The sequence below is a fragment of the Hyperolius riggenbachi genome, chromosome 10, assembly GCF_040937935.1.
Source record: "Hyperolius riggenbachi isolate aHypRig1 chromosome 10, aHypRig1.pri, whole genome shotgun sequence".
Taxonomy (NCBI): Eukaryota; Metazoa; Chordata; class Amphibia; order Anura; family Hyperoliidae; genus Hyperolius; species Hyperolius riggenbachi.
The window spans coordinates 236,921,827-236,944,708 of NC_090655.1; the positions used below are offsets into that span (position 1 = coordinate 236,921,827).

Consider the following 22,882-nt stretch of genomic DNA (forward strand, 5'->3'; position numbering starts at 1 on the left):
TTGAGGAATGGTTTCTTTCACTGTGAGACGTTTGCATTCAAAGTATACAGATGAACATATAGGTGAAATATATGTAAAGCATATGATTGCAACATGTGGGTAATGTGTACAAAAAAAAACATTTCTGCTCTCTGCTCACCCCTCTTCGTCCACCTCCTCCCTTCTCTGTCCATCATCCCCCCTTCTCTGTCTGTCCACCACCCTCCCCTTCTCTGTCCACTGCAGGAAAAGTCCGGTCCTGCTAGTCATTTCACCCCCAAATGCTTCCCTAGTAAAATGATTCGAGATTTGGTTCAAAGATCCGGATCTTTTCAATGATCCGATTCGAATCATCCAAATCCTTGAAAAGATCCGGACTTACCATCTCTACTAAATGGAAGGCAGAGAGGAAGTAGTAGAGCCATAGGCAGGAAGTAGATAAATCACAGACAGGAAGTTTGGGGTCAGAGCTGGAGTGAGAGGAAGTAGAGAGGAGACATTGCTGGGACTGGCAGCAGAGGAGGTATTGACCTATTTTATATCTATACTCTGTCTCCCCAAACCTCCCTCATTGCCTGCTGTTTCTGCTTCATTTATAGAGGAAGATTAATTACAGATTCATCCCACTCATTATATGTAACGGTAACATTTCACACACCTCCTAACTTTATTAACTGGGAAGCAGGGACAACTTTAGGTGCAAAAATATACATAGGCGACCCCCCTGCAACTACCACCACACCTCTATGAGGAATTCACAAGGAGAAGTCAGATTTTAATCACATGAGAACAATAGGAAAAAATAATAATAATAATAATAAAAAAAAAAACACTGCACTATACAGTATGCAGTGTAATCATGGAGGCAGCATGTGACGTATAAACACTTGTGCATTACTTGTACTACAGCGACTATAGGTACCAGTTTACCTGGGACATGTCTCAGAATTAGGGTCCCCCATCCCGAGCACAAATACTGTATGTCCCAGCCACTGGCCTTGATTCACTAAGCATAGCCCAGTGTAACAGCACAAGTTATCTGCTGTTACGTGTGCAAGTGAATCAGAGACCCTTAATTTAGTGTCCCTGCATGCTACACATGCTATTGGCAGCGCAGCGTGCGTAATCGGGGAGTGGGCATTCAGCGCACGCTATGATGCTGAATTGCAGCATAATGAACGCTAACAACATAGCGTGGCTCCACTCCTCCCGCCCTGAGCACCAGCAGGTTCAGTCACATTAAAGGACCCAATCCCCGCACTCTGGACCAATAGGCTGTCTGTCAAGTGATGTCTAGTGACAGACAGCCTATTGGGCTAATCAGAATGTAGGGATCAGGTCCTTTAATTTGACTGGACTGGCTGGTGCTCAGGGCTGGAGGAGTGGAGCCTTATGTGTTGTATTTACCCCAGTGAATCCCCTGTAGAGATGTCGCGAACCTCCGATTTTTGGTTCGTGAACTTCCGCGGAAGGTTTGGTTCGGGCGAACGTTCGCGAACCGCAATAGACTTCAATGGGGAGGCAAACTTTGAAAACTAGAAAAAATTATGCTGGCCAGAAAAGTGATGGAAAACATGTTTCGAGGGGTCTAACACCTGGACCCCCAGGTGGCGGAGTGGAATACATGCCAAAAGTCCTGGGGAAAAATCTGGATTTGACGCAAAGCAGCGTTTTAAGGGCAGAAATCACATTGAATACTAAATACAGGCCTAAAGTGCTTTAAAACTTCTTACACATGTATATATCAATTGGGGAATGTAATTAGAGTACTGCTTCACACTGACACACCAAGCTAACTGTGTAACGCACCGCAAACAGCTGTTTGTGTTGTGACGGCCGTGCTGGACTGGTGCGCACCATAGCCAGATTGCTCTTCCTCACTCAGTGATGTCTGGTTAGGTAATGTCTGTCTGCCTTATCAACTTTCGATGGTTCTTTCTCTACCATTGTTAAAGCTTACATCTATTTTTTTTTTACATTACATTTTCTACTTGCTGTTCAGTACCTGCAACGAGAATCTATTATGGAGGGCAAGTCTGCCATTGTGACCAAGGGTAATGGCCGTGGAATCCTTCCTGGTGTGATTACGGTCCGGAGTTGTAGCCTAACAAATGGCTACCACCACACATCCAGGCAAGGAGGGCAGCAGGCATGCCCGCCCCGAGGTAGTGACCAAAAATAACAATACAGGACTCAGGAGGACTTTTGAGGCCCTAATGTAATTAATCAACTTCAAATCCTTTAACGGGAATCAGTTATGGAGGGCAAGTCTGCCATCCATTCAAGTGCAAGGTATGCACTGACTGCCAGGTATAATACAATGTGCAGTCACAGATGCAGTGAAAGGTATGCAGTGACTGCAAACAGCCGTTTGTGTAGTGACGGCCGTGCTGGACTGGTGCGCACCATGATGAGAGTGCAGGTGATGGTGGCTTTATAGCCCATATGTTCGCCTGGCTGATGTAGCTAAATGACAGAACAGTGACCGTCCAGCTGATCAAATTTGGTCTGACCACAATGAAGCAACGACCTTATTATCTTTGGTAGTAACCCCCACCCGAGACACTCATATAGCCGGCGGTCATTGCTTCATTGTGATACGCAAGCCCCTTCACCGCGGCAAGGTAATGATCACGAAGGTGGATGGGCACATATACATGCCTTTTTGTTTTTTGCTTGCAGCCGCCTGCAGTGCAGCCAGAAAAATTAGGCAGGCATGTACACACACCAGAAAAATTAGTATGGCGGCCGCTGCTAGCAGCGGCCTTAAAAATTCAGGAATTCGCCTAGAGTCCTGGACCCTGTTGTTGGTGGCGGAGAAGGCAGTCAAGCGGCCGGCAGGCAGAGATGCTGTGTGTGGGGACTGACTTAGTCTTCGGTCAGGCAGTAGCCCTCCGGGATCCATGCCTCATTCATTTTGATAAAGGTGAGGTACTGAACACTTTCGTGACTTAGGCGACTTCTCTTCTCAGTGACAATGCCTCCAGCTGCACTGAAGGTCCTTTCTGACAGGATGCTTGCGGCAGGGCAAGAGAGAAGTTGGATGGCAAATTAGGACAGCTCTGGCCACAGGTCAAGCCTGCGCACCCAGTAGACCAAGGGTTCATCGTCGCTGCTTGCAGTGTCTACATCCACAGTTAAGGCCAGGTAGTCGGCTACCTGCCGGTCCAGGCGTTGGTGGAGGGTGGATCCGGAAGGGCTACGGGGAGGCGTTGGACTAAAGAATGTCCGCATGTCCGACATCACCAAGAGATCGCTGGAGCGTCCTGTCCTTGCCTTCGTGGACTTGGGAGGAGGAGGATTACTGCCAGTGGTACCTTTATTTGGTTGTGCTGTCACATCACCCTTAAACGCATTGTAAAGCATCATTGACAGCTTGTTATGCAAGTGCTGCATCCTTTCCGCCTTCTGTTGAGTTGGTAACAGGTCCGCCACTTTGTGCCTGTACCGAGGGTCTAGTAGCGTGGCCACCCAGTACAGGTCATTCCCCTTCAGTTTTTTTATATGGGGGTCCCTCAACAGGCTAGACAACATGAAAGACGCCATCTGCACAAAGCCGGATCCAGATGTACTCTCCCTCTCCTCTTGCTCTTCCTGAGTGACGTCACGCAAGTCCTCTTCCTCCCCCCAGCTACGAACAATACCACGGGAACGTGGAGCAGCACAAGCCCCCTGTGACGGCTGCTGCGTTTGTTCTTCTGCCGCCGCCTCTTCCTCCTCCTCCACAGAAACACCTTCCTCATCATCTGAGTCGGACTCCTCTTCTTCCCCACAAGACTCCTCTTCTTCCTCCTCCTCCCCCCTCTGTGCTGCCGCAGGTGTTGAGGAAACATCTGGTTCGGATGTAAATTGCTCCAACGACTCCTCCTGCCGTAACTGTTCTTCTTCACGCTCCTCCACAGCTTTATCCACCACTCTACGCACGGCACGCTCCAGGAAGTAAGCGCAGGGGATCAAGTCGCTGATGGTGCCTTCAGCTCGACTCACCAGGTTGGTCACCTCCTCGAACGGCCGCATGAGCCTGAATGCATTTCGCATCAGTGTCCAGTTGTTGGGCCACAACATCCCCATCTTCCCATATTGTGTCCTTCTACTGTAATTGTACAGGCACTGGGTGACAGCTTTCTCCTGGTCTAGCAGGCGAGAGAACATGAGCAGGGTGGAATTCCAGCGAGTCGGGCTATCGCATATCAAGCGTCTCACCGGCAAGTTGTTTCTCCGCTGAATGTCCGCAAAGCGTGCCATGGCCGTGTAAGACCGCCTGAAATGCCCACACAACTTCCTGGCCTGCTTCAGGACGCCCTCTTAGCCTGGGTACTTTGGCACAAATCTTTGCACGACCAGATTCAGCACGTGCCATGCTGGGTACATGTGTCAGCTTTCCCAAATTCAAAGCGGAAAGGAGATTGCTGCCGTTGTCACACACCACGTTGGCGATCTCCCGCTGGTGTGGGGTCAGCCATTGCTCCACCTCTTTGTTAAGAGCAGCCAGGAGAGCTGGTCCAGTGTGACTCTCCGCTTTGAGGCAAGACATGTCTAAAATGGTGTGACACCGTCGTACCTGGTATGCAGCGTAGGCTCTGGGGAGATGGGGCTGTGTAGCTGGAGAGGAGGAGATGGCAGCACCACTAGAGTTGAACTGCCACTCAGCCGAGGAGGAGGACAGTGAAGAGGATGTAGCAGGAGGAGAAGGAGAGGAGGTGGCAGGAGGCCTGCCTGCAAGCCGTGGAGGTGTCACAAGTTGGCCTGCTGCACAGCCACGTACTCCCTGCTAGCCATCGGTCACCAGGTTGACCCAATGGGCTTTGTACGTAATGTAGCGGCCCTGCCTGTGCTTGGCAGACCAGGCATCCGTGGTCAGCTGGACCCTTGACCCAACGCTCTTCGCAAGAGATGACACCACTTGCCTCTCAACTGCACGGTACAGTTTGGGTATGACCTTTTTTGAAAAATAATTGCGGCCTGATATCTTCCACTGCGGTGTCCCAATGGCCACAAATTTACAGAAAGCCTCTGACTCCACCAGCTTGTATGGTAATAGCTGGTGAGCTAATAGTTCCGTCACGCCCGCTGTCAGACGCCAGGCAAGAGGGTCACTGGCAGAAATTGGCTTCTTCCGCTCAAAGACTTCCTTCACGGACACCTGGCTGCTGTGGGCAGAGGAGCAGGAACCGCTCAAGGGCAGAGGTGGTGTGGAGGAGGGTGGCTGTGAAGGTGCAAGGGAGTAAGCGGCTGAAGATGATGCACCTGAAGGAGGAAGAGGAGAAGGAGGGTGGCTTGTCTTTTGGGTGCTGCTTTTCCTCAGGTGTTCTTGCCATAGCTGTTTGTGCCTTTTCTCCAGGTGCCTTCGTAAGGCACTTGTCCCTACGTGAGTGTTGGCCTTTCCACGGCTCAATTTTTGCTGGCAGAGACAACAGATGGCTTTGCTCCGATCAGAGACACACACGTTAAAAACTTTCCAAACCGCTGAGCCCCCTGGGGTGATGGCACTATGGTGGCATCAGCAGCTGACGTTAAAGGGCATGTTGGCTGGCTGTCCATAGCTGGCGATACATGGCGCCGGACACTGCCCCCAGCTGTTTCTGAGGACGAGCTCCCTCTGCTTCTTTCATGGACTCGTCTCCTCATACTCCTCTCTGACCCCCCCTCTGAACTCTCCCCCTGGTCATCTCCACTATTGGGAACATACGTGGCATCCGTATAATTGTCATCATAATCCTCCTGCCCAGCTTCGCTTTCCTCAGACACCTCCCAAACTGCACCAACACCAGGTACTTCATCATCATCTTGTTGTAGCAGTATTGGCTGTGAATCAGTGATTTCAACACCAAATAACTCCTGTGAAGTGTCAAATGCAGCGGATGTGGTGCTTGTGGAAGCGCTGGTGGCTGCAGGAGATGAGGTGTTCTGTGTTAAATAGTCAACCATGTCCTGACAATTTTGGGAAGTGATGGCACGTGCCATCTTCTGAGCACTGTACTTTGGGCTAGGTCCGCACAAAATCACATCAACACGACCTCGCACAGACCTGCCGGTGCCAAGTGGCCTTCCTCTGGGTCTGCCTCCACCTCTTCCTCTACCTGGTTTGCCAATTTTGTCCATCTCAGGGGGGGGGGGGGGGGGGGGATGATAGGTATATGCATTGAGGTGGGTTCACTGAACACAACAGCTAGGTAGATGCAGTGAGGTAGGTTCACTGAACACAACAGCTAGGTAGATGCAGTGAGGTGGGTTCACTGAACACAAAGGTAGGTAGATGCAGTGAGGTGGGTTCACTCAACACAACAGCTAGGTAGATGCAGTAAGGTGGTTTCACTGACAACAAAAGCTAGGTATATGCAGTGAGGTGGGTTCACTGAACACAAAGGTAGGTAGATGGAGTGAGGTGGGTTCACTGAACACAACAGCTAGGTATATGCAGTGAGGTGGGTTCACTGAACACAAAGGTAGGTAGATGCAGTGAGGTGGGTTCACTCAACACAACAGCTAGGTAGATGCAGTGAGGTGGGTTCACTCAACACAACAGCTAGGTATTTGCAGTGATGAGGTGGGTTGCCTAAACACAACAGGTACTAGGTATATGCAGTACTGGGTATTACAATGTGCAGCTCCCTGTCACACACACAGGTAGTCACTGAATGTGCTGCTGGCAGTGGCACACACACAGTATAAATTATCAATGCTGTCTATGCAACACAAGTGTCAGTTTGACACACAGAAGAAAAAAAATCACAAGAACAGGATTAGCTCTGAAAAGAGCTGTTGAGCGGTGTTATTAAAGCAATAAGATTCATCCAGGAGCAAGCTAACAAGCCAAGAGCCTAACTAATCTTTCCCTAGGAGAAACGATCTGCAGCAGCTCGCCCTATTCTGACTATAGCAGTCACACGAGTGAGTGTAATGGCTGGCGAGCCTGCCTTATATAAGGTGGGGAGTGGCTCCAGGGCTGAGTGTAGCCTGATTGGCTACAATGTGCCTGCTGACTGTGATGTAGAGGGTCAAAGTTGACCCTCATAGAGCATTATGGGGTGAATCGAACTTCTGGGAAAGTTCGCCGGCGAAGGCGAACCACCTGAAGTTTGCCTGGAACCGTTCGCCAGCGAACCGTTCGGGCCGTCTCTAATCCCCTGTAAATTTCCATAACCAATGTTTGCAAGAGAATTAAAAAGTGTTTATATTGTAAAGACCCAGAAATCTTCTGGCAGTATTATGCTCAACAAGCAGTAGGTGGTAGAAGAAACACAAAATATAGAATTCTAGAGAATCAACCTTCCATAATGCCCTATAGTTTTTCACAGTGTCCCCATAGTGGTTATCAATTCCCCAGTGTCCCCCACAGTGTATTCCAGCTTCTTACTGTACCCCAGAGTGTATCCTAGCTTTCCCCATAGTGTATCTTAGTTTCCCAGTGTCCCCATAGTGTATCCAAGCTCCCCAGTGTCTACATAGTGTGTTCCAGCTTCTTAGTGCTGCCCCCCCATAGTTTATCCAAGCTTCCCAGTGTCCCCCATAGTTTATCCCAGCTTCCCAGTGTTCCCCATAACTTGTCTCAGCTTCCCAGTGTTTCCCATATTTTATCCCAGCTTCCCAATAGTTTACCCCAGCTTCCCAGTGTTCCTCATAGTTTATCCCAGCTTCCTAGTGTTCCCCATAGCTTGTCTCAGCTTCCCAGTGTTCCCCATAGCTTGTCTTGGCTTCCCAGTGTTCCCCATAGTTTATCCCAGCTTGCCAGTGTTCCTCATAGTTTATCCCAGCTTCCCAGTGTTCCCCATAGTCTATTCCAGCTTCCCAGTGTTCCTCATAGTTTATCCTAACTTCCCAGTGTTCCCAATAGTTTATCCCCACTTCTCAGTGTTCCTCATTGCTTGTCTCGGCTTCCCAGTGTTCCCCATAGTTTATCCCAGCTTGCCAGTGTTCCTCATAGTTTATCCCAGCTTCCCAGTGTTCCCCATAGTCTATTCCAGCTTCCCAGTGTTCCTCATAGTTTATCCTAACTTCCCAGTGTTCCCAATAGTTTATCCCCACTTCTCAGTGTTCCTCATTGCTTGTCTCGGCTTCCCAGTGTTCCCCATAGTTTATCCCAGCTTCCCAGTGTTCCCCATAGTTTATCCCAGCTTCCCAGTGTTCCCCATAGCTTGTCTCTGCTTCCCAGTGTTCCCAATAGTTTATCCCCACTTCCCAGTGTTCCCCATAGTTTATCCCAGCTTCCCTGTGTTCCCCATAGTTTATCCCAGCTTCCCAGTGTTCTCCATAGTTTATCCCCACTTCCCAGTGTTCCCCATAGTTTATTCCAGCTTCCCTGTGTTCCCCATAGTTTGTCTCAGCTTCCCAGTGTTCCCTGTAGTGTGCCCCAGATTACCAGTGTCCCCCTGGTTTTTAAATTATTTTTCTTCTTACATCGTGTCTTATGTTGCCACATTTCCTGCATTGCAGGAGGAGGAGCAAAAGTAAAAGTACAAAACAATCAGGAGGAGAACATTGCGATGGAAGAGCAGGATATCCCACCCCATCATCAGGTAGAAGCTCCACGGATGATCAATAGTGTCTACGTCAATGATATTTGCATTGGATGCATTGTTACTGGTATATTATTCCTTGTAATTTCAGGGGTGCAGCCTGACAGATTTCAATATTGTTGTTAAAGAAGAAATAAAAGATGAAGATGAGGAAGTTGACATAGAGTCATGGCAGTACTTAGGACACAGGGACCTTTCTAAGGATGCCATGAAGGAGAATCAGCCGCCTCTCACATCACCGGGTAAGAGGAGACTTTCATTGCTTATAAAGGAGAGAGCAGTATGGAGGGTTCATCTGGATAATAATAATAATATTGTTATGACAATTTTCTCCCTGGGGACTCAAAGTACTGTGACCTTGCGTTCTGCAGTCTTACAGGCTCAGGAAAGATGTTTCTTCTTCAGGACCCTGGTTGTATGATCATTTCCAGATTTTGGATCTAAAAGCTGTGCAATTTTTTCACAAGCTTCTAGACCCTAAAAACAAGAAAAAAACATACCAGAGAGATCTGCAGCAGCTCCTGCATATGACTCACTCAGGCACGGGATTACCGCTCTGAGCTGCAGATTTCCATCCTGAACCTGACGTGAATAACCGGTAGGGAGGTTAAAGCTGTCCAGTGAAGAAGCCTCTCACACTGAGAAGTGAGTTCCATAGAATAAGGACTGCATGAGAAAAGGCCCAAAGCACTGAATGTTTCTAAGGCCTGGTTCACATCTGCGTTATTTTCCAGAACGTATACTGTACAAACGGAACGGATGTGAATGGATCCAATGTTAAACTATGGATCCATTCACATGCGTCCGTTGGTACGGATATGTTCCGGCCCCTGGATCTAAAAAAATGCTGCATGCCCTAATTTTCCGAACCGTTCTGCCTAGCGGAACGGATCCGGACAAAAAATACTGCAGCATTGGGGCAATGGGAAACGGAATGTGTCTTCACACTAGTGATGAAACGGACTGTTCCACAGGGGATGGGGGCATGAGCTGACGCAAAACTAGCGGCGGGAGGGTGAGGGGAGGGTGCAGCAGCCGGGCGGGTGGGCTAGGGAGGCTTTATACATACCTCTAGGAAGCCTCTACCGCCAGCTGCCCATGAAGATATGGTATGTATTGCAGAGTGAAAATGGATCCGATCAATCATTGATCAGATCAGTTTTCACTAATGTGAACAGGGCCACGGACGAGCCATCCGGATCCGGTGAAGCGGAGACCGGATCCGCTCAACGGATCCGTTTGGCTGAAAACGCAGATGTGAACCGGGCCTAAGTGGACTTTGGGAATAACCAAATTCTTATTGGCAGAGCGGAGGCGTGCACTGTAATCACAGCGCAGGAGATTTGGGCACACACTGAGTAACTTCGACACCGTCAGAAGACGGAGCTGAAGTTACATTTTAAAACACTCTAATTCAGCCTCCAGCAATCGCTGTAGGGCGCATTGTCTAGGAGTGTGGCTACTGCATTCTGTACTAGTTGTGAGGGGTGCAGAACATTATCCAGGAATGTGATGAATAGGGCATTGCAGTAGTCATGGCGGGAGGATAGAAATGCATGAACCAGTGTAGGTAGGTATTCAGCCGGGATATGTTATTTAATTCTCACTATATTTCTGAGATGGAAGAATGAAGGCTTGTCGACAGGTGATACCTGCTGTCTGAGTGTTAGCTTTCCGTCCAGGATCACCCCAAGGAGTCTTTGTACTGTACGGCATCTCCTCCAATTGCCAGTTTGTGGGGAGACTTTTGGACTTTATCCATCATGTGTGGACCGCCTGCCACCAACACTTCTGTTTTGTCTGCATTCTGCCTCAACCAGCTGATGTCCATTCAAGTTTGTAATTCTGCTAGACAGGCATTGATGGATGCTGATGGATGTTTGTGTGCCATACTTGAAGGACAGATCCTCCCACACATAGAAACAATGCATTCAGTCAGTGTGTGTGTTTCCTACAGATGGACCCAGTAACAGAAGCCCACCAGAGAGATGTACAGTACCTCTTTATTCCCAGGATTGTCCACAGGAAGATTCCACCATCCCCCACCATTACCAGGTAGGTGGAACTGAGGGACTACAGCTCAAAAGTGGCTACAAATGAAGCTTTATATCCTTCTGTGTATTATTATTATTAACTTTTTTTTATAAAGTGCTAACATATTACATAGCACTGTACAATAGATAGGGCAGACATTACAACATTGAACAATGTTACACAGTATAGTGATGTAACAATAAACTATGATATGAAGGTTGCAAGGTAGGGATAAATAGAGCAGACGAGTCGTATATTGTGGTGGAGAAGTGCACACAAGAAGGAGGGCCCGGCCAATAGGCTTACAATCTATGGGGAGGGGAAGAGGGACACATAAGGGGGGAGTGTGTATGTTCAAGGGAAGGGGTGGAGCTATAAAGATGGTGGATAAGCAACTGAAAACCAAAGGGTCTTTAAAGGGAACCTGAACTGAGAGTGATATGGATGTTTCCTTTTAAGCAATACCAGTTGCCTGGCAGTCCTGCTGATCTCTGTGGCTGCAGTAGTGGCTGAAACACACCTGAAACAAGCATGCAGCTAATCCAGTCTGACTTCAGTCAGAGCACCTGATCTGCATGCTTGTTGAGGGGCTACGGCTAAAAGTATTAGAGACACAGGATCAGCAGGAGAGTCAGGCAACTGGTATTATTTTAAAAGGAAAAATCCACATCCTTCTCAGTTTAGGTTCCCTTTAAAGAGACTCTGTAACAACATTTTCAGCCTGATTACTTCTATCCTATAAGTTCCTATACCTGTTCCTGTTCTAATATGGCTGTATTATCTGTTATATAATCTAATCTTCTTTCCTTTGCCGGCTTTGTTAGCCCAGGCAGGAATGTGCCGCTCTGCTGTGATAGGTATTAGTTATACACACCCTCTCCAAGCCCCCTGCAGGACCTGTATGAGTCACAGACTGAGCTTCTCTCAGCTTATCACATGCTGGTTAGCAGCCATGTCTTTTGTTTGTAAACACTGCCTAAAACTGGCAATTACAAACCAGGATTTCAGCAGGAAGTGGCAGAAACAGCAAAGAGGGACCCAGGAGAACATAATGAATATAATGGTATGCTTTTTATTGTAAGAATTGCAGTGTATAGATTCTCTTTAAAGTGACTCTGTAACAAAAATTACAACGTTTTTTCTACCATCCTACAAGTTCCTAAACCTATTCTAATGTGTTCTGGCTCAATGTAGCTCTTTCTACTATAACCATCTCTGTAATAAATCAATGTATCTTTCCCCTGTCAGACTTGTCGGCCTGTGTCTGGAAGGCTGCCAAGTTCTTCTGTGCTGGTCTGTTCTTCTATGCACACTCCAGTGTGTGTTTTATTTACATAAGCCAGCAGCTTCTCTGCTATCTTATCAGTGATAGAAGAGAGCTGGATAAAAATCCTCCTCTGGAGGCTGTGAAAGGAGCTGGTCTGTCACATACTGAGGAATTAACGACATAGGCACAGGCAGAGCTGTCTGCAGGAAGCCTGTAATGTTCAGTGCATGAGAGAAGCTGGGGACAGAAGGTAAACACACACAAGTGATCTCTTGAGATTCAGAAGTAAGGCTGTATACAGCCTGCTTGTGTATGGATGTATTTTCTATGTGTGGACATACTGTACATCAACCTACTTCCTGTTTTGGTGGCCATTTTGTTTGTTTATAAACAAACTTTTTAAAACTGTTTTTGACTACTTTTAATGCGGTGAGGAGCGGTGAAATTGTGACAGATGGTAATAGGAGATGTCCCCTAACACACTGGTATGTTTACTTTTGTGCGATTTTAACAATACAGATTCTCTTTAAGGTCTGCTTGAATGAGTTAAGGGGGAGGGGGTGAGGGGGGAAAATCTGATTGGGAGGGAGTTCTATAGAGTTGGGGCTGCTCTGAAGAAGTCCTGGAGCCTCGCAATTGATGCAAGAGGATTTACTTCTGTGGACTGTGTGTAGTACAAGATCATTATTGCTCACATGTGAAAGATGTTAATTTCTTTATTCTTGTGGATTCAGGGTAGAGAATTGCCTGACATGAAAACTGACATTAAAGAGGAAATGAAACAGGCATGTGAGATTGGTGACCAGCCTTCTGTGGGAGATGGAGAAATGATGGGACCAATAAAAATGAAGAAATCTTCTCCAGGTATTGGCACAGGTAAATAATAATAAATAATATATAATAAATAATAAACAATAAATGCAGAAAACTTTAACATTTCCACCGTATTTTAATGAGGTAATGTAGAAAATCTGATGGAGTTTCATTAAATATTCTTGTCACACAGTGAGAGGAGACTGGATTATACAGTGGGATGCGAAAGTTTGGGCATCCTTGTTAATTGTCATGATTTTCCTGTATCAATCGTTGGCTGTTGTGATAAAAAAGTCAGCTAAATATATCATATAGGAGACACACACACAGTGATATTTGAGAAGTGAAATTAAGTTTGAGTTTACAAAAAGTTTGCAACAGTTGTTTAAGTTGTTTAACCTCCTTAGCGTTACGGACGAGCTCAGCTCGTTCAGTAATGCCGGAGGGCACCGCTCAGGCCCTGGTGAGCCAATTTGAATAATAATAATTTTTTTTTGGAAACACGCAGCTAGCACTCTGCTAGCTGCGTGTTTCTCCGCTCGCCGCCGATACCCGACGCGAAAGAGGGCCCCCCCGCAGACCCCGTGCGCAGCCTGGCCAATCGCCCCCAGGCTGCGCTATGGGGTGGCTCAGGACTCCCTGTGACGTCATTCCGTTCATCGCCACGGTGACGGGGGAAGCCCTGCAGGAAATCCCGTTCTGAGTGGTATTTCTTGATGGGCGTGATCGCCGGTGGCAATCGGAGGGGACGGGCAGACGCCGCAGGGAGGGGGGAATCATGTAGCTAGCGCTAGGCTCGCTACATGATAAAAAAAATTAGGTTAAAAAAACCCTCGTGCGGCCGCGGGAATCAAAACGCCAGGGAGGTTAAACAAAATTAGGCAGGTGCATAAATGTGGGCACCACAAAAAAGAAATGAAATCAATATTTAGTAGATCCTCCTTTTGCAGAAATTACAGCCTCTAAATACTTCCTGTTGGTTCCAATGAGAGTCTGGATTCTGGTTGAAGGAATTCTGGACCATTCCTCTTTACAAAACATCTCTAGTTCAGGTTTGATGGCTTCTGAGCATGGACAGCTCTCTTTAACTCACACCACAGATTTTCAATGATATTCAGGTCTGGGGACTGAGATGGCCATTCCAGAACATTGTACTTGTTCCTCTGTATGAATGCCTTAGTCTGTTTAGGGTCATTGTCTTGTTGAAAGATCCAGCTCGGCGCAGCTTCAGCTTTGTCACGGATTCCTGGACATTGGTCTCCAGAATCTGCTGATACTGAGAGGAATCCATGCGTCCCTCAACTTTGACAAGATTCCCAGTTCCTGCATTGGCCACACAGCCCCACAGCATGATGGAACCACCACCATATTTTACTGTAGGTAGCAGGTGTTTTTCTTGGAATGCTGTGTTCTTTTTCCTCCATGCATGATGCCCAAATAACTCTATTTTAGTTTCATCAGTCCCCACAGCACCTTATTCTAAAATGAAGCTAGCTTGTCCTTAAGCATACCTCAAGCAACTCTATTTGTGCAGTGGGTGGAGAAAAGGCTTCCTCTGCAGTGACTCCATCTGCAGAAAAATGATGTAGGTCTTTGGTGCTGGCCTGTGGGTTGACTCTGACTGTTCTCACTATTCTTCGCTTCTGCCTTTCCGAGAGTTTTCTTGGTCTGCCACTTCAAGTCTTAACTTGAACTGAGCCTGTGGTCTTCCATTTCCTCAATATGTTCCTAATTGTGGAAACAGACAGCTGAAATCTCCAAGACAGCTTTCGGTATCCTTTCCCTAAACCATGATGGTAAACAATCTTTGTCTTCAGGTCATTTGAGAGTTGTTTTGAGACCCCCATGTTGCTACTCTTCAGAGAAAATTTAAAGAGGAGGGAAACTTACAAACGACTCCCTTAAATACCCTTTCTCATAATTGTATTCACCTGTGTATGTAGGTAAGAGATCACTGAGCTTACCAAGCCAATTTGAGTTCCAATAATTAGTTCTAAAGGTTTTGGAATTAATAAAATGACAAATTTATGCAACTGCCTCATTTTGTTTAAACAATTATTATGCATTTTCTGTAAATCCAATAAACTTCATTTCACTTCTCAAATATCACTGTGTGTGTCTCCTATATGATATATTTAACTGACATTTTTTATCATAACAACTAACCATTTATACAGGAAAATCATGACTATTAACAAGGATGCCCAAACTTTCGCATCCTACTGTATATGGTATACAGGAATATAAATACCCATTTAATTTAAACAAATAAATACAATCAACTGAAAGATTCATTTCCATTCCTCAGTATATCATCATATTACCAACAAATGAGGAGGAGATCTTGTATACCATATGAAAGGCCCATATCCATTCCTCAGTATAACATCATAGTGCCAACACATGAGGAGGAGATACTGTACACCATATGACAGGCCTATCTCCATTCCTCAGTATAACATCATAGTACCAACAAATGAGGAGGAGATACTGTACACCATATGATGGGTCCATCTCCATTCCTCAGTATAACATCATAGTACCAACCAATGAGGAGGCGATACTGTACACCATATGAAACGTCCAGCTCCATTCCTCAGTATAACATCATAGCACCAACACATGAGGAGGAGATACTGTACACCATATGAAAGGCCCAATCTCCATTCCTCAGTATAACATCATAGTACCAACAAATGAGGAGTAGATACTGTACACCATATAAAAGGCCCATATCCATTCCTCAGTATAACATCATAGCACCAACAAATGAGGAGGAGATCTTGTACACCATATGAAAGGTCCATCTCTATTCCTCAGTATAACATCATAGTACCAACAAATGAGGAGGAGATACTGTACACCATATGAAAGGTCCATCTCTATTCCTCAGTATAACATCATAGTACCAACAAATGAGGAGGAGATACTATACACCATATGAAAGGTCCATCTCTATTCCTCAGTATAACATCATAGTACCAACAAATGAGGAGGAGATACTGTACACCATATGAAACGTCCAGCTCCATTCCTCAGTATAACATCATAGCACCAACAAATGAGGAGGAGATACTGTACTCCATATGAAAGGTCCATCTCCATTCCTCAGTATAACATCATAGTACCAACAAATGAGGAGGAGATGCTGTACACCATATGATAGGTCCATCTCCATTCCTCAGTATAACATCATAGTACCAACCAATGAGGAGGCGATACTGTACACCATATGAAACGTCCAGCTCCATTCCTCAGTATAACATCATAGCACCAACACATGAGGAGGAGATACTGTACACCATATGAAAGGCCCATTTCCATTCCTCAGTATAGCATCATAGCACCAACAAATGAGGAGGAGATACTGTACATCATATGAAAGGCCCATATCCATTCCTCAGTATAACATCATAGCACCAACAAATGAGGAGGAGATATTGTACACCATATGAAAGGCCCATCTCTATTCCTCAGTATAACATTATAGTACCAACAAATGAGGTGGAGATGCTGTACACCATATGAAAGGCCCATATCCATTCCTCAGTATAACATTATAGTACCAACAAATGAGGAGCAGATGCTGTACACCATATGAAAGGCCCATCTCCATTCCTCAGTATAACATCACAGCACCAACAAATGAGGAGGAGAAACTGTACACCATATGAAAGGCCCATATCCATTCCTCAGTATAACATCATAGTACCAACAAATGAGGAGGAGATACTGTACACCATATGAAAGGCCCATCTCCATCCCTCAGTATAACATCATAGTACCAACAAATGAGGAGGAGATACTGTACTCCATATGAAAGGCCCATCTCCATTCCTCAGTATAACATCATACTATCAACAAATGAGGAGGAGATACTGTGCACCATATGTAAGGCCCATCTCCATTCCTCAGTATAACATCATAGTACCAACAAATGAGGAGGTGATACTGTACACCATATGAAAGGCCCATCTCCATTCCTCAGTATAACATCATAGTACCAACAAATGAGGAGGAGATACTGTACACCATATGAAAGGCCCATCTCCATTACTCAGTATAATATCATAGCACCAACAAATGAGGAGGTGATACTGTACACCATATGAAAGGCCCATCTCCATTCCTCAGTATAACATCATAGTACCAACAAATGAGGAGGAGATACTGTACACCATATGAAAGGCCCATCTCCATTCCTCAGTATAACATCATAGTACCAACAAATGAGGAGGTGATACTGTACACCATATGAAAGGCCCATCTCCATTCCTCAGTATAACATCATAGTACCAACAAATGAGGAGGTGATACTGTACACCATATGAAAGGCCCATCTCCATTCCTCAGTATAACATCATAGTACCAACAAATGAGGAGGAGATACTGTACACCATATGAAAGGCCCATCTCCATTCCTCAGTATAACATCATAGTACCAACAAATGAGGAGGTGATACTGTACACCATATGAAAGGCCCATCTCCATTCCTCAGTATAACATCATAGTACCAACAAATGAGGAGGAGATACTGTACACCATATGAAAGGCCCATCTCCATTCCTCAGTATAACATCATAGTACAAACTCACGTGGAGGATATACTGTACACCATATGAAAGGCCCATCTCCATTCCTCAGTATAACATCATAGTACCAACAAATAGGGAGGAGGAGATGCTGTACACCATATGAAAGGACCATCTCCATTACTCAGTATAACATCATAGCACCAACACATGAGGAGGAGATACTGTACACCATATGAAAGGCCCATATCCATTCCTCATTATAACATCATAGCACCAACAAATGAGGAGGAGATACTGTACACCATATGAAAGGCCCATCTCTATTCCTCAGTATAACATCATAGCACCAACAAATGAGGAGGAGATACTGTACACCATAGGAAAGGCCCATCTCCATTCCTCAGTATAACATCATAGTACCAACAAATGAGGAGGAGATACTGCACACCATATGAAAGGTCCATCTCCATTCCTCAGTATAACATCATAGCACCAACAAATGAGGAGGGGATACTGTACACCATATAAAAGGCCCATCTCTATTCCTCAGTATAACATCATAGTACCAACACATGAGAAGGAGATACTGTACTCCACATGAAAGGCCCATCTCCATTTCTCAGTATAACATCATAGCACCAACAAATGAGGAGGGGATACTGTACACCATATAAAAGGCCCATCTCTATTCCTCAGTATAACATCATAGTACCAACAAATGAGGAGGAGATACTGTACACCATATGAAAAGCCTGATTCTGACTATAACAATTTCATTGTCTGTAATTCGTGGTCCAGTGTTGCATAGTTGGTGTGACTTTATTGTATCATTCTTGTGATCTGTAGTTCCATATCAATGTGTTTGTACTCAAATTTAGTTCCTGTTCAGTTAAATTTATGACTGCTAGGTGAACAGCCATCTCCTACTTGCAACATATGAGAAAAGGTCATACTTTTGCTATCATTTTCTTTAAACAGACGGACACAACTTTGTGAACACCTCACAGGCACATTTGGTGTCGCATCTGGATGATGCAGGAGATAATGGCGCCACACAATGTTCTGCAGAGGAAAGTCTTGCTACTGAGAACTCACACCTCCGAGGTCACAGTGCAGATGGCCTGCTGGCCCATCACCTGGAGCCGATGAGATATTTCCATGTTCCGTCTTCAAAAGAACCGAGTGTTCACTCTGTTGAGAAGCCTTATTTCAGCTCGGAGTGTGGGGAAGCTGGCAAAGATAAAGAATCACTTTATTTGCACCAGGCAAGTCAAAACGACTACAGACCTTTTTCTTGTTCAGAGTGTGGTAAACGTTTTACTCAGAAAGGAATACTTATGAGACACCAAAGGATGCACACCGGTCTGCTTCCCTTTTCATGTTCTGAGTGCGGGAAAGATTTCAACAGGAAAGAAGAACTAATTAGACATCAGAGGATTCACACTGGCGAGCGTCCTTTCTCATGTTCAGACTGTGGCAAAGGCTTTTTAGCAAATGCAGAGCTTGTCAGACACCAGAAAATCCACTCCGACGAGCGTCCTTTTTCATGTTCAGAGTGTGGGAAAAGTTTCACACTGAAAGGAGAACTTAATAGGCACCACAAGACCCACACTGGCGAGCGGCCTTTCTCATGTTCAGACTGTGGAAAAAGTTTCAGTAGGAAACAAGAACTTATGAGGCACCAGAGGACCCACACGGGTGAACGACCTTTTTCATGTTCAGATTGTGGGAAAAGCTTCACTCAGAAAGTTGAACAACTCCGACACCAGAAGATCCATGCTGGGGAGCGTCCATTCTCCTGTTCAGAGTGTGGGAAGAATTTTTTAGTAAATTCGGAGCTCCTTAGTCACATGAGAACCCACAGTGACGAACGGCCTTTTTCATGTCCAGAGTGTGGGAAATGCTTTAAAAGTAAAAGCAATTTAAATGTACATAAGAAGATGCACGCTCGCTGATGCTGATGTGAAACATACGGAAGTCTTTCATAGCTGGAACTGGTCAGTCTGTAAAATGTAGGAAGTTTATATAGTGTAGTGGCATTTCATACCTTTATTGATCACCCCTCCTGGCTGTATGCGCACCTTCCAACAAATAAATATCATTAACCTGCTTTAAGTGTCGTCTGTACATTGGAGTTGCTGTACGTGCCATTACTCTTGTAAATACTCCTGCCATATTGTATAACCTGAATAGAGAGATTGCTATTAAGAAATAAATATGCTAAACTGACTGTTTTAATTACTTAAGAACACCTCTAGCCCCCAGTACCTGAAATAGGTTGTCAGCCACCAGCCACAGCTTACCCTAATTGGCTCCCAGAACTCCCAGGATGATCTCTGCTGTGCAGGGGATTATGGGAAGTCATTGTAGAGACACAGTGTAGGTGGTTACAGCAGAAGGATAGAAAAGCAGTGGCGGTGCCACACTGAGGCCAGGAGAGGGGCATAGACTCCACCGGCTACTGCTTTGCACCCCCTTTCCAGCAACAGAGCACCACTCATGACACAGCAGAAGCAGGCAGGTGATGTTTGGATGCCGCACGCAGCACCATGCTGCTCTCTGCAGTGTGATTGGCTGTGCTGGCCTGTTCCCTCTTTCTCCCAGCAAAGTGCTGTTATTTGAATATCTGACATACAGATCCCTGCCTGTTAGACCATCACTTCCCGTCTGTAGCTTAGCACCAGCAGATAAGAGCAGGGGAGGAACAACTGCAGCATTGCTGGGCATGGAGAAGTGAAGAATGAGGAGATCTCCCTGCTGTGTTAAAGTGATCTCATGCTAGTCGGTCCTGCATCTCCACCGGGACAGTTCTAGCTGCAGCCCCTTCCCCCTCCCCGGCAAATGGGATGTTTTAACAACTTTGCTGCAAGTGAGTAAGGTGTGCGTCAATAAATGTGTATTCACGTTGTAAGTGCCCACTGATTAGTCTCCAATGTCTGGTATACAAGTTAACCCCTTGGGTGCTACTATAGAATCACTTTTTTCCTGACCCCAAGGCAATATTGCTACAGTCTGATCACTTTTCTGGATCAAAACGCCACCTCCTGCATGCAGAGCAATACCGTACCGCAACCACTTATACTACAACTCACCTGCTGCACTGCGAATGTCATATAGGTGGTGCACTGCAGTGTGGTAAGCTGCATTACAGAGCGCCTGCTACACTGCAATGCACCACTGTGAATGTGGCCAAATATTTCACACACCACACACAAAATGTAATGTGGAAAGTAGTTTTAGGGTAGGTTAGGCACGGTATGGGTGGAGGGCAGTTTTAGGCACAGGATATGGTAGGTTAGGCACGGGATGGGTGGGGGCAGTTTTAGGCACAGGATAGGGTAAGTTAGGCATGGGATGGGTGAAGGTTGGTTTTAGGCATAGGATAAGGTAGGTTAGGCATGGGATGGGTGGAGGGTAGTTTTAGGCACAGGATAAGGTAGGTTAGGCATGGGATGGGTGGAGGGTAGGTTTAGGCCCAGGATAGGGTAGGTTAGGCTTGGGATGGGTGGAGGGTAGTTTTAGGCACAGGATAGGGTAGGTTAGGCATGGGATGGGTGGAGGGTAGGTTTAGGCACAGGATAGGGTAGGTTAGGCATGAGATGGGTGGAGGTAGTTTTAGGCACAGGATCTGGTAGGGTAGGCATGGGATGGGTGGAGGGTAATTTTAGGCACAGGATAGAGAAGGTTAGGCACGGGATGGGTGGAGGGTAGTTTTAGGCACAGGATAGGGTAAGTTAGGCATGGGATGGGTGAAGGTTGGTCTTAGGCATGGGATGGGTGGAGGGTAGTTTTAGGCACAGGATAGGTTAGGTTAGGCATAGGATGGGTGGAGGGTAGTTTTAGGCACAGGATAGGGTAGGTTAGGCATAGGATGGGTGGAGGGTAGTTTTAGGCACGTGATAGGGTAGGTTAGGCACGGGATGGGTGGAGGGTAGTTTTAGGCACAGGATAGGATAGGTTAGGCATGAGATGGGTGGAGGGTAGTTTTAGGCACAGGATAGGGTAAGTTAGGCATGGGATGGGTGAAGGTTGGTCTTAGGCATGGGATGGGTGGAGGGTAGTTTTAGGCACAGGATAGGGTAGGTTAGGCATAGGATGGGTGGAGGGTAGTTTTAGGCACAGGATAGGGTAGGTTAGGCATGAGATGGGTGGAGGGTAGTATTAGGCACAGGATAGGGTAGGTTAGGCATGGGATGGGTGGAGGGTAGTCTTAGGAACAGGATAGGGTAGGTTAGGCTTGGGATGGATGGAGGGTAGTTTTAGGCACAGGATAGGGTAGGTTAGGCATGGGATGGGTGGATGGTAGTTTTAGGCACAGGATAGGGTAGGTTAGGCATGGGATGGGGTGGAGGGTAGTCTTAGGCACAGGATAGGGTAGGTTAGGCACGGGATGGGTGGAGGGTAGTTTTAGGCACAGGATAGGGTAGGTTAGGCACGGGATGGGTGGAGGGTAGTTTTAGGCACAGGATAGGGTAGGTTAGGCTTGGGATAGATGGATGGAGGGTAATTTTGGATAGGGATAGGGTAGGTTAGGCACAGGATAGGGTAGGTTAGGCATGAAATGGGTGGAGGGTAGTTTTAGGCACAGGATAGGGTAGGTTAGGGGTGGGATGGGTGGAGGGTTCTTTTAGAAACAGGATAGAAGGTTTGGCATAGGATGGGTGGAGGGTAGATTTAGGCACAGGATATGGTAGGTTAGGCACGGGATGGGTGGAGGGTAGTTTTAGGCACAGGATAGGGTAGGTTAGGCAGAAAATTGGAATTTGACAATTTGGGGTTTCCTGGTAGTTTGCCATACCTCCCAACGTCATGAGATCAGAAAAGAGACACTTAAGAGGAACTCCAGTGAAAATAATGTAAAAAAAGTGCTTCATTTTTACAAAAAATATGTATAAATGATTTAGCCAGTGTTTGCCCTTTGTAAAATATTTCCTCTCTCTGATTTACATTCTAATATTTATCACATGGTGATATTTTTACTGCTGGCAAGTGATGTCACTGAAAGGAGATGCTACTTGCTTTTTGGCAGTTGGAAACAGCTGTAAACAGATTTTCCACAATGCAACAAGCAGGGGCGTTGCTAGGATTCTAAGAGATCTGGGGCACTTTTGAGCACTCCAGATGGAAAATGGGTGTGGCCACCCAACAGAATGTGGGTGTGGTCATGGGTGAAGCCACATTTACATGAACTTAACAGTGGTCTAAGTAGGCTTGCCCAGCAAAATGTTAGATGAAGCCCCCCTCTCCATTAATAATAAAAAAACCCTAAAATGCAGCATATCACATCAATAGGCAGTGTCATTTAAACATACCGTAATTAGGCAGAGTAACCTTGCTTCTGTGCTGGCTGGTCTGGCTTTCTGCTGGGCGGGCTGGCCTGCCACCAGGTTATCTGGCAGTTCCTCCATAGATTCCCTGACTGTCTAGTGGACCCCCTCCCATTCTCCCACAGGCCTCCTATTGAGGCACCACAACTCCCAGCATGCCCCATAGAAGAACCACAGCTCCCTGCATGCCCCCATAGAGGTGTCACAGTGCCCAGCATGGCATCACAGCACCCAGTATGCCTACATAGAGGCACCACAGCACCCAGCATGGCAACACAGCACCTAGTATGCCCACATAGAGGCACCACAGCACCCAGCATACCCCCGACTGATGCACCACAGCTCCCAGTATGCCCACCATTGAAGCACCACAACTGACTGCCTGGAACATTCAGGGCACCCCAGAATAG

General features: G+C 46.3%; 2 protein-coding genes across 4 annotated transcripts in view; both read left to right on the forward strand.

The window, feature by feature from the left end:
• Positions 1-22,882, forward strand: part of LOC137536961 (zinc finger protein 585A-like) — a 76,261-nt gene that overhangs the window by 40,347 nt on the left and 13,032 nt on the right. The window lies entirely within an intron of this gene.
• On the forward strand, positions 400-19,260 carry LOC137534934 (zinc finger protein OZF-like). 3 transcript variants are annotated; one of them, XM_068256659.1, is made up of 7 exons: positions 426-502; positions 579-621; positions 8,413-8,495; positions 8,587-8,737; positions 10,453-10,550; positions 12,531-12,672; positions 18,124-19,260. In XM_068256659.1, the coding sequence occupies exons 3-7, from the start codon at positions 8,463-8,465 to the stop codon at positions 19,098-19,100; spliced, it is 1,401 nt and encodes a 466-aa protein (XP_068112760.1). In that variant the 5' UTR covers positions 426-502; positions 579-621; positions 8,413-8,462; the 3' UTR covers positions 19,101-19,260. The 3 variants fall into 3 exon arrangements, with proteins under 3 accessions (XP_068112758.1, XP_068112759.1, XP_068112760.1); XM_068256657.1 differs by lacking the exon at positions 579-621 and having other exon boundaries at positions 400-502; XM_068256658.1 differs by lacking the exon at positions 579-621 and having other exon boundaries at positions 400-502; positions 12,531-12,660.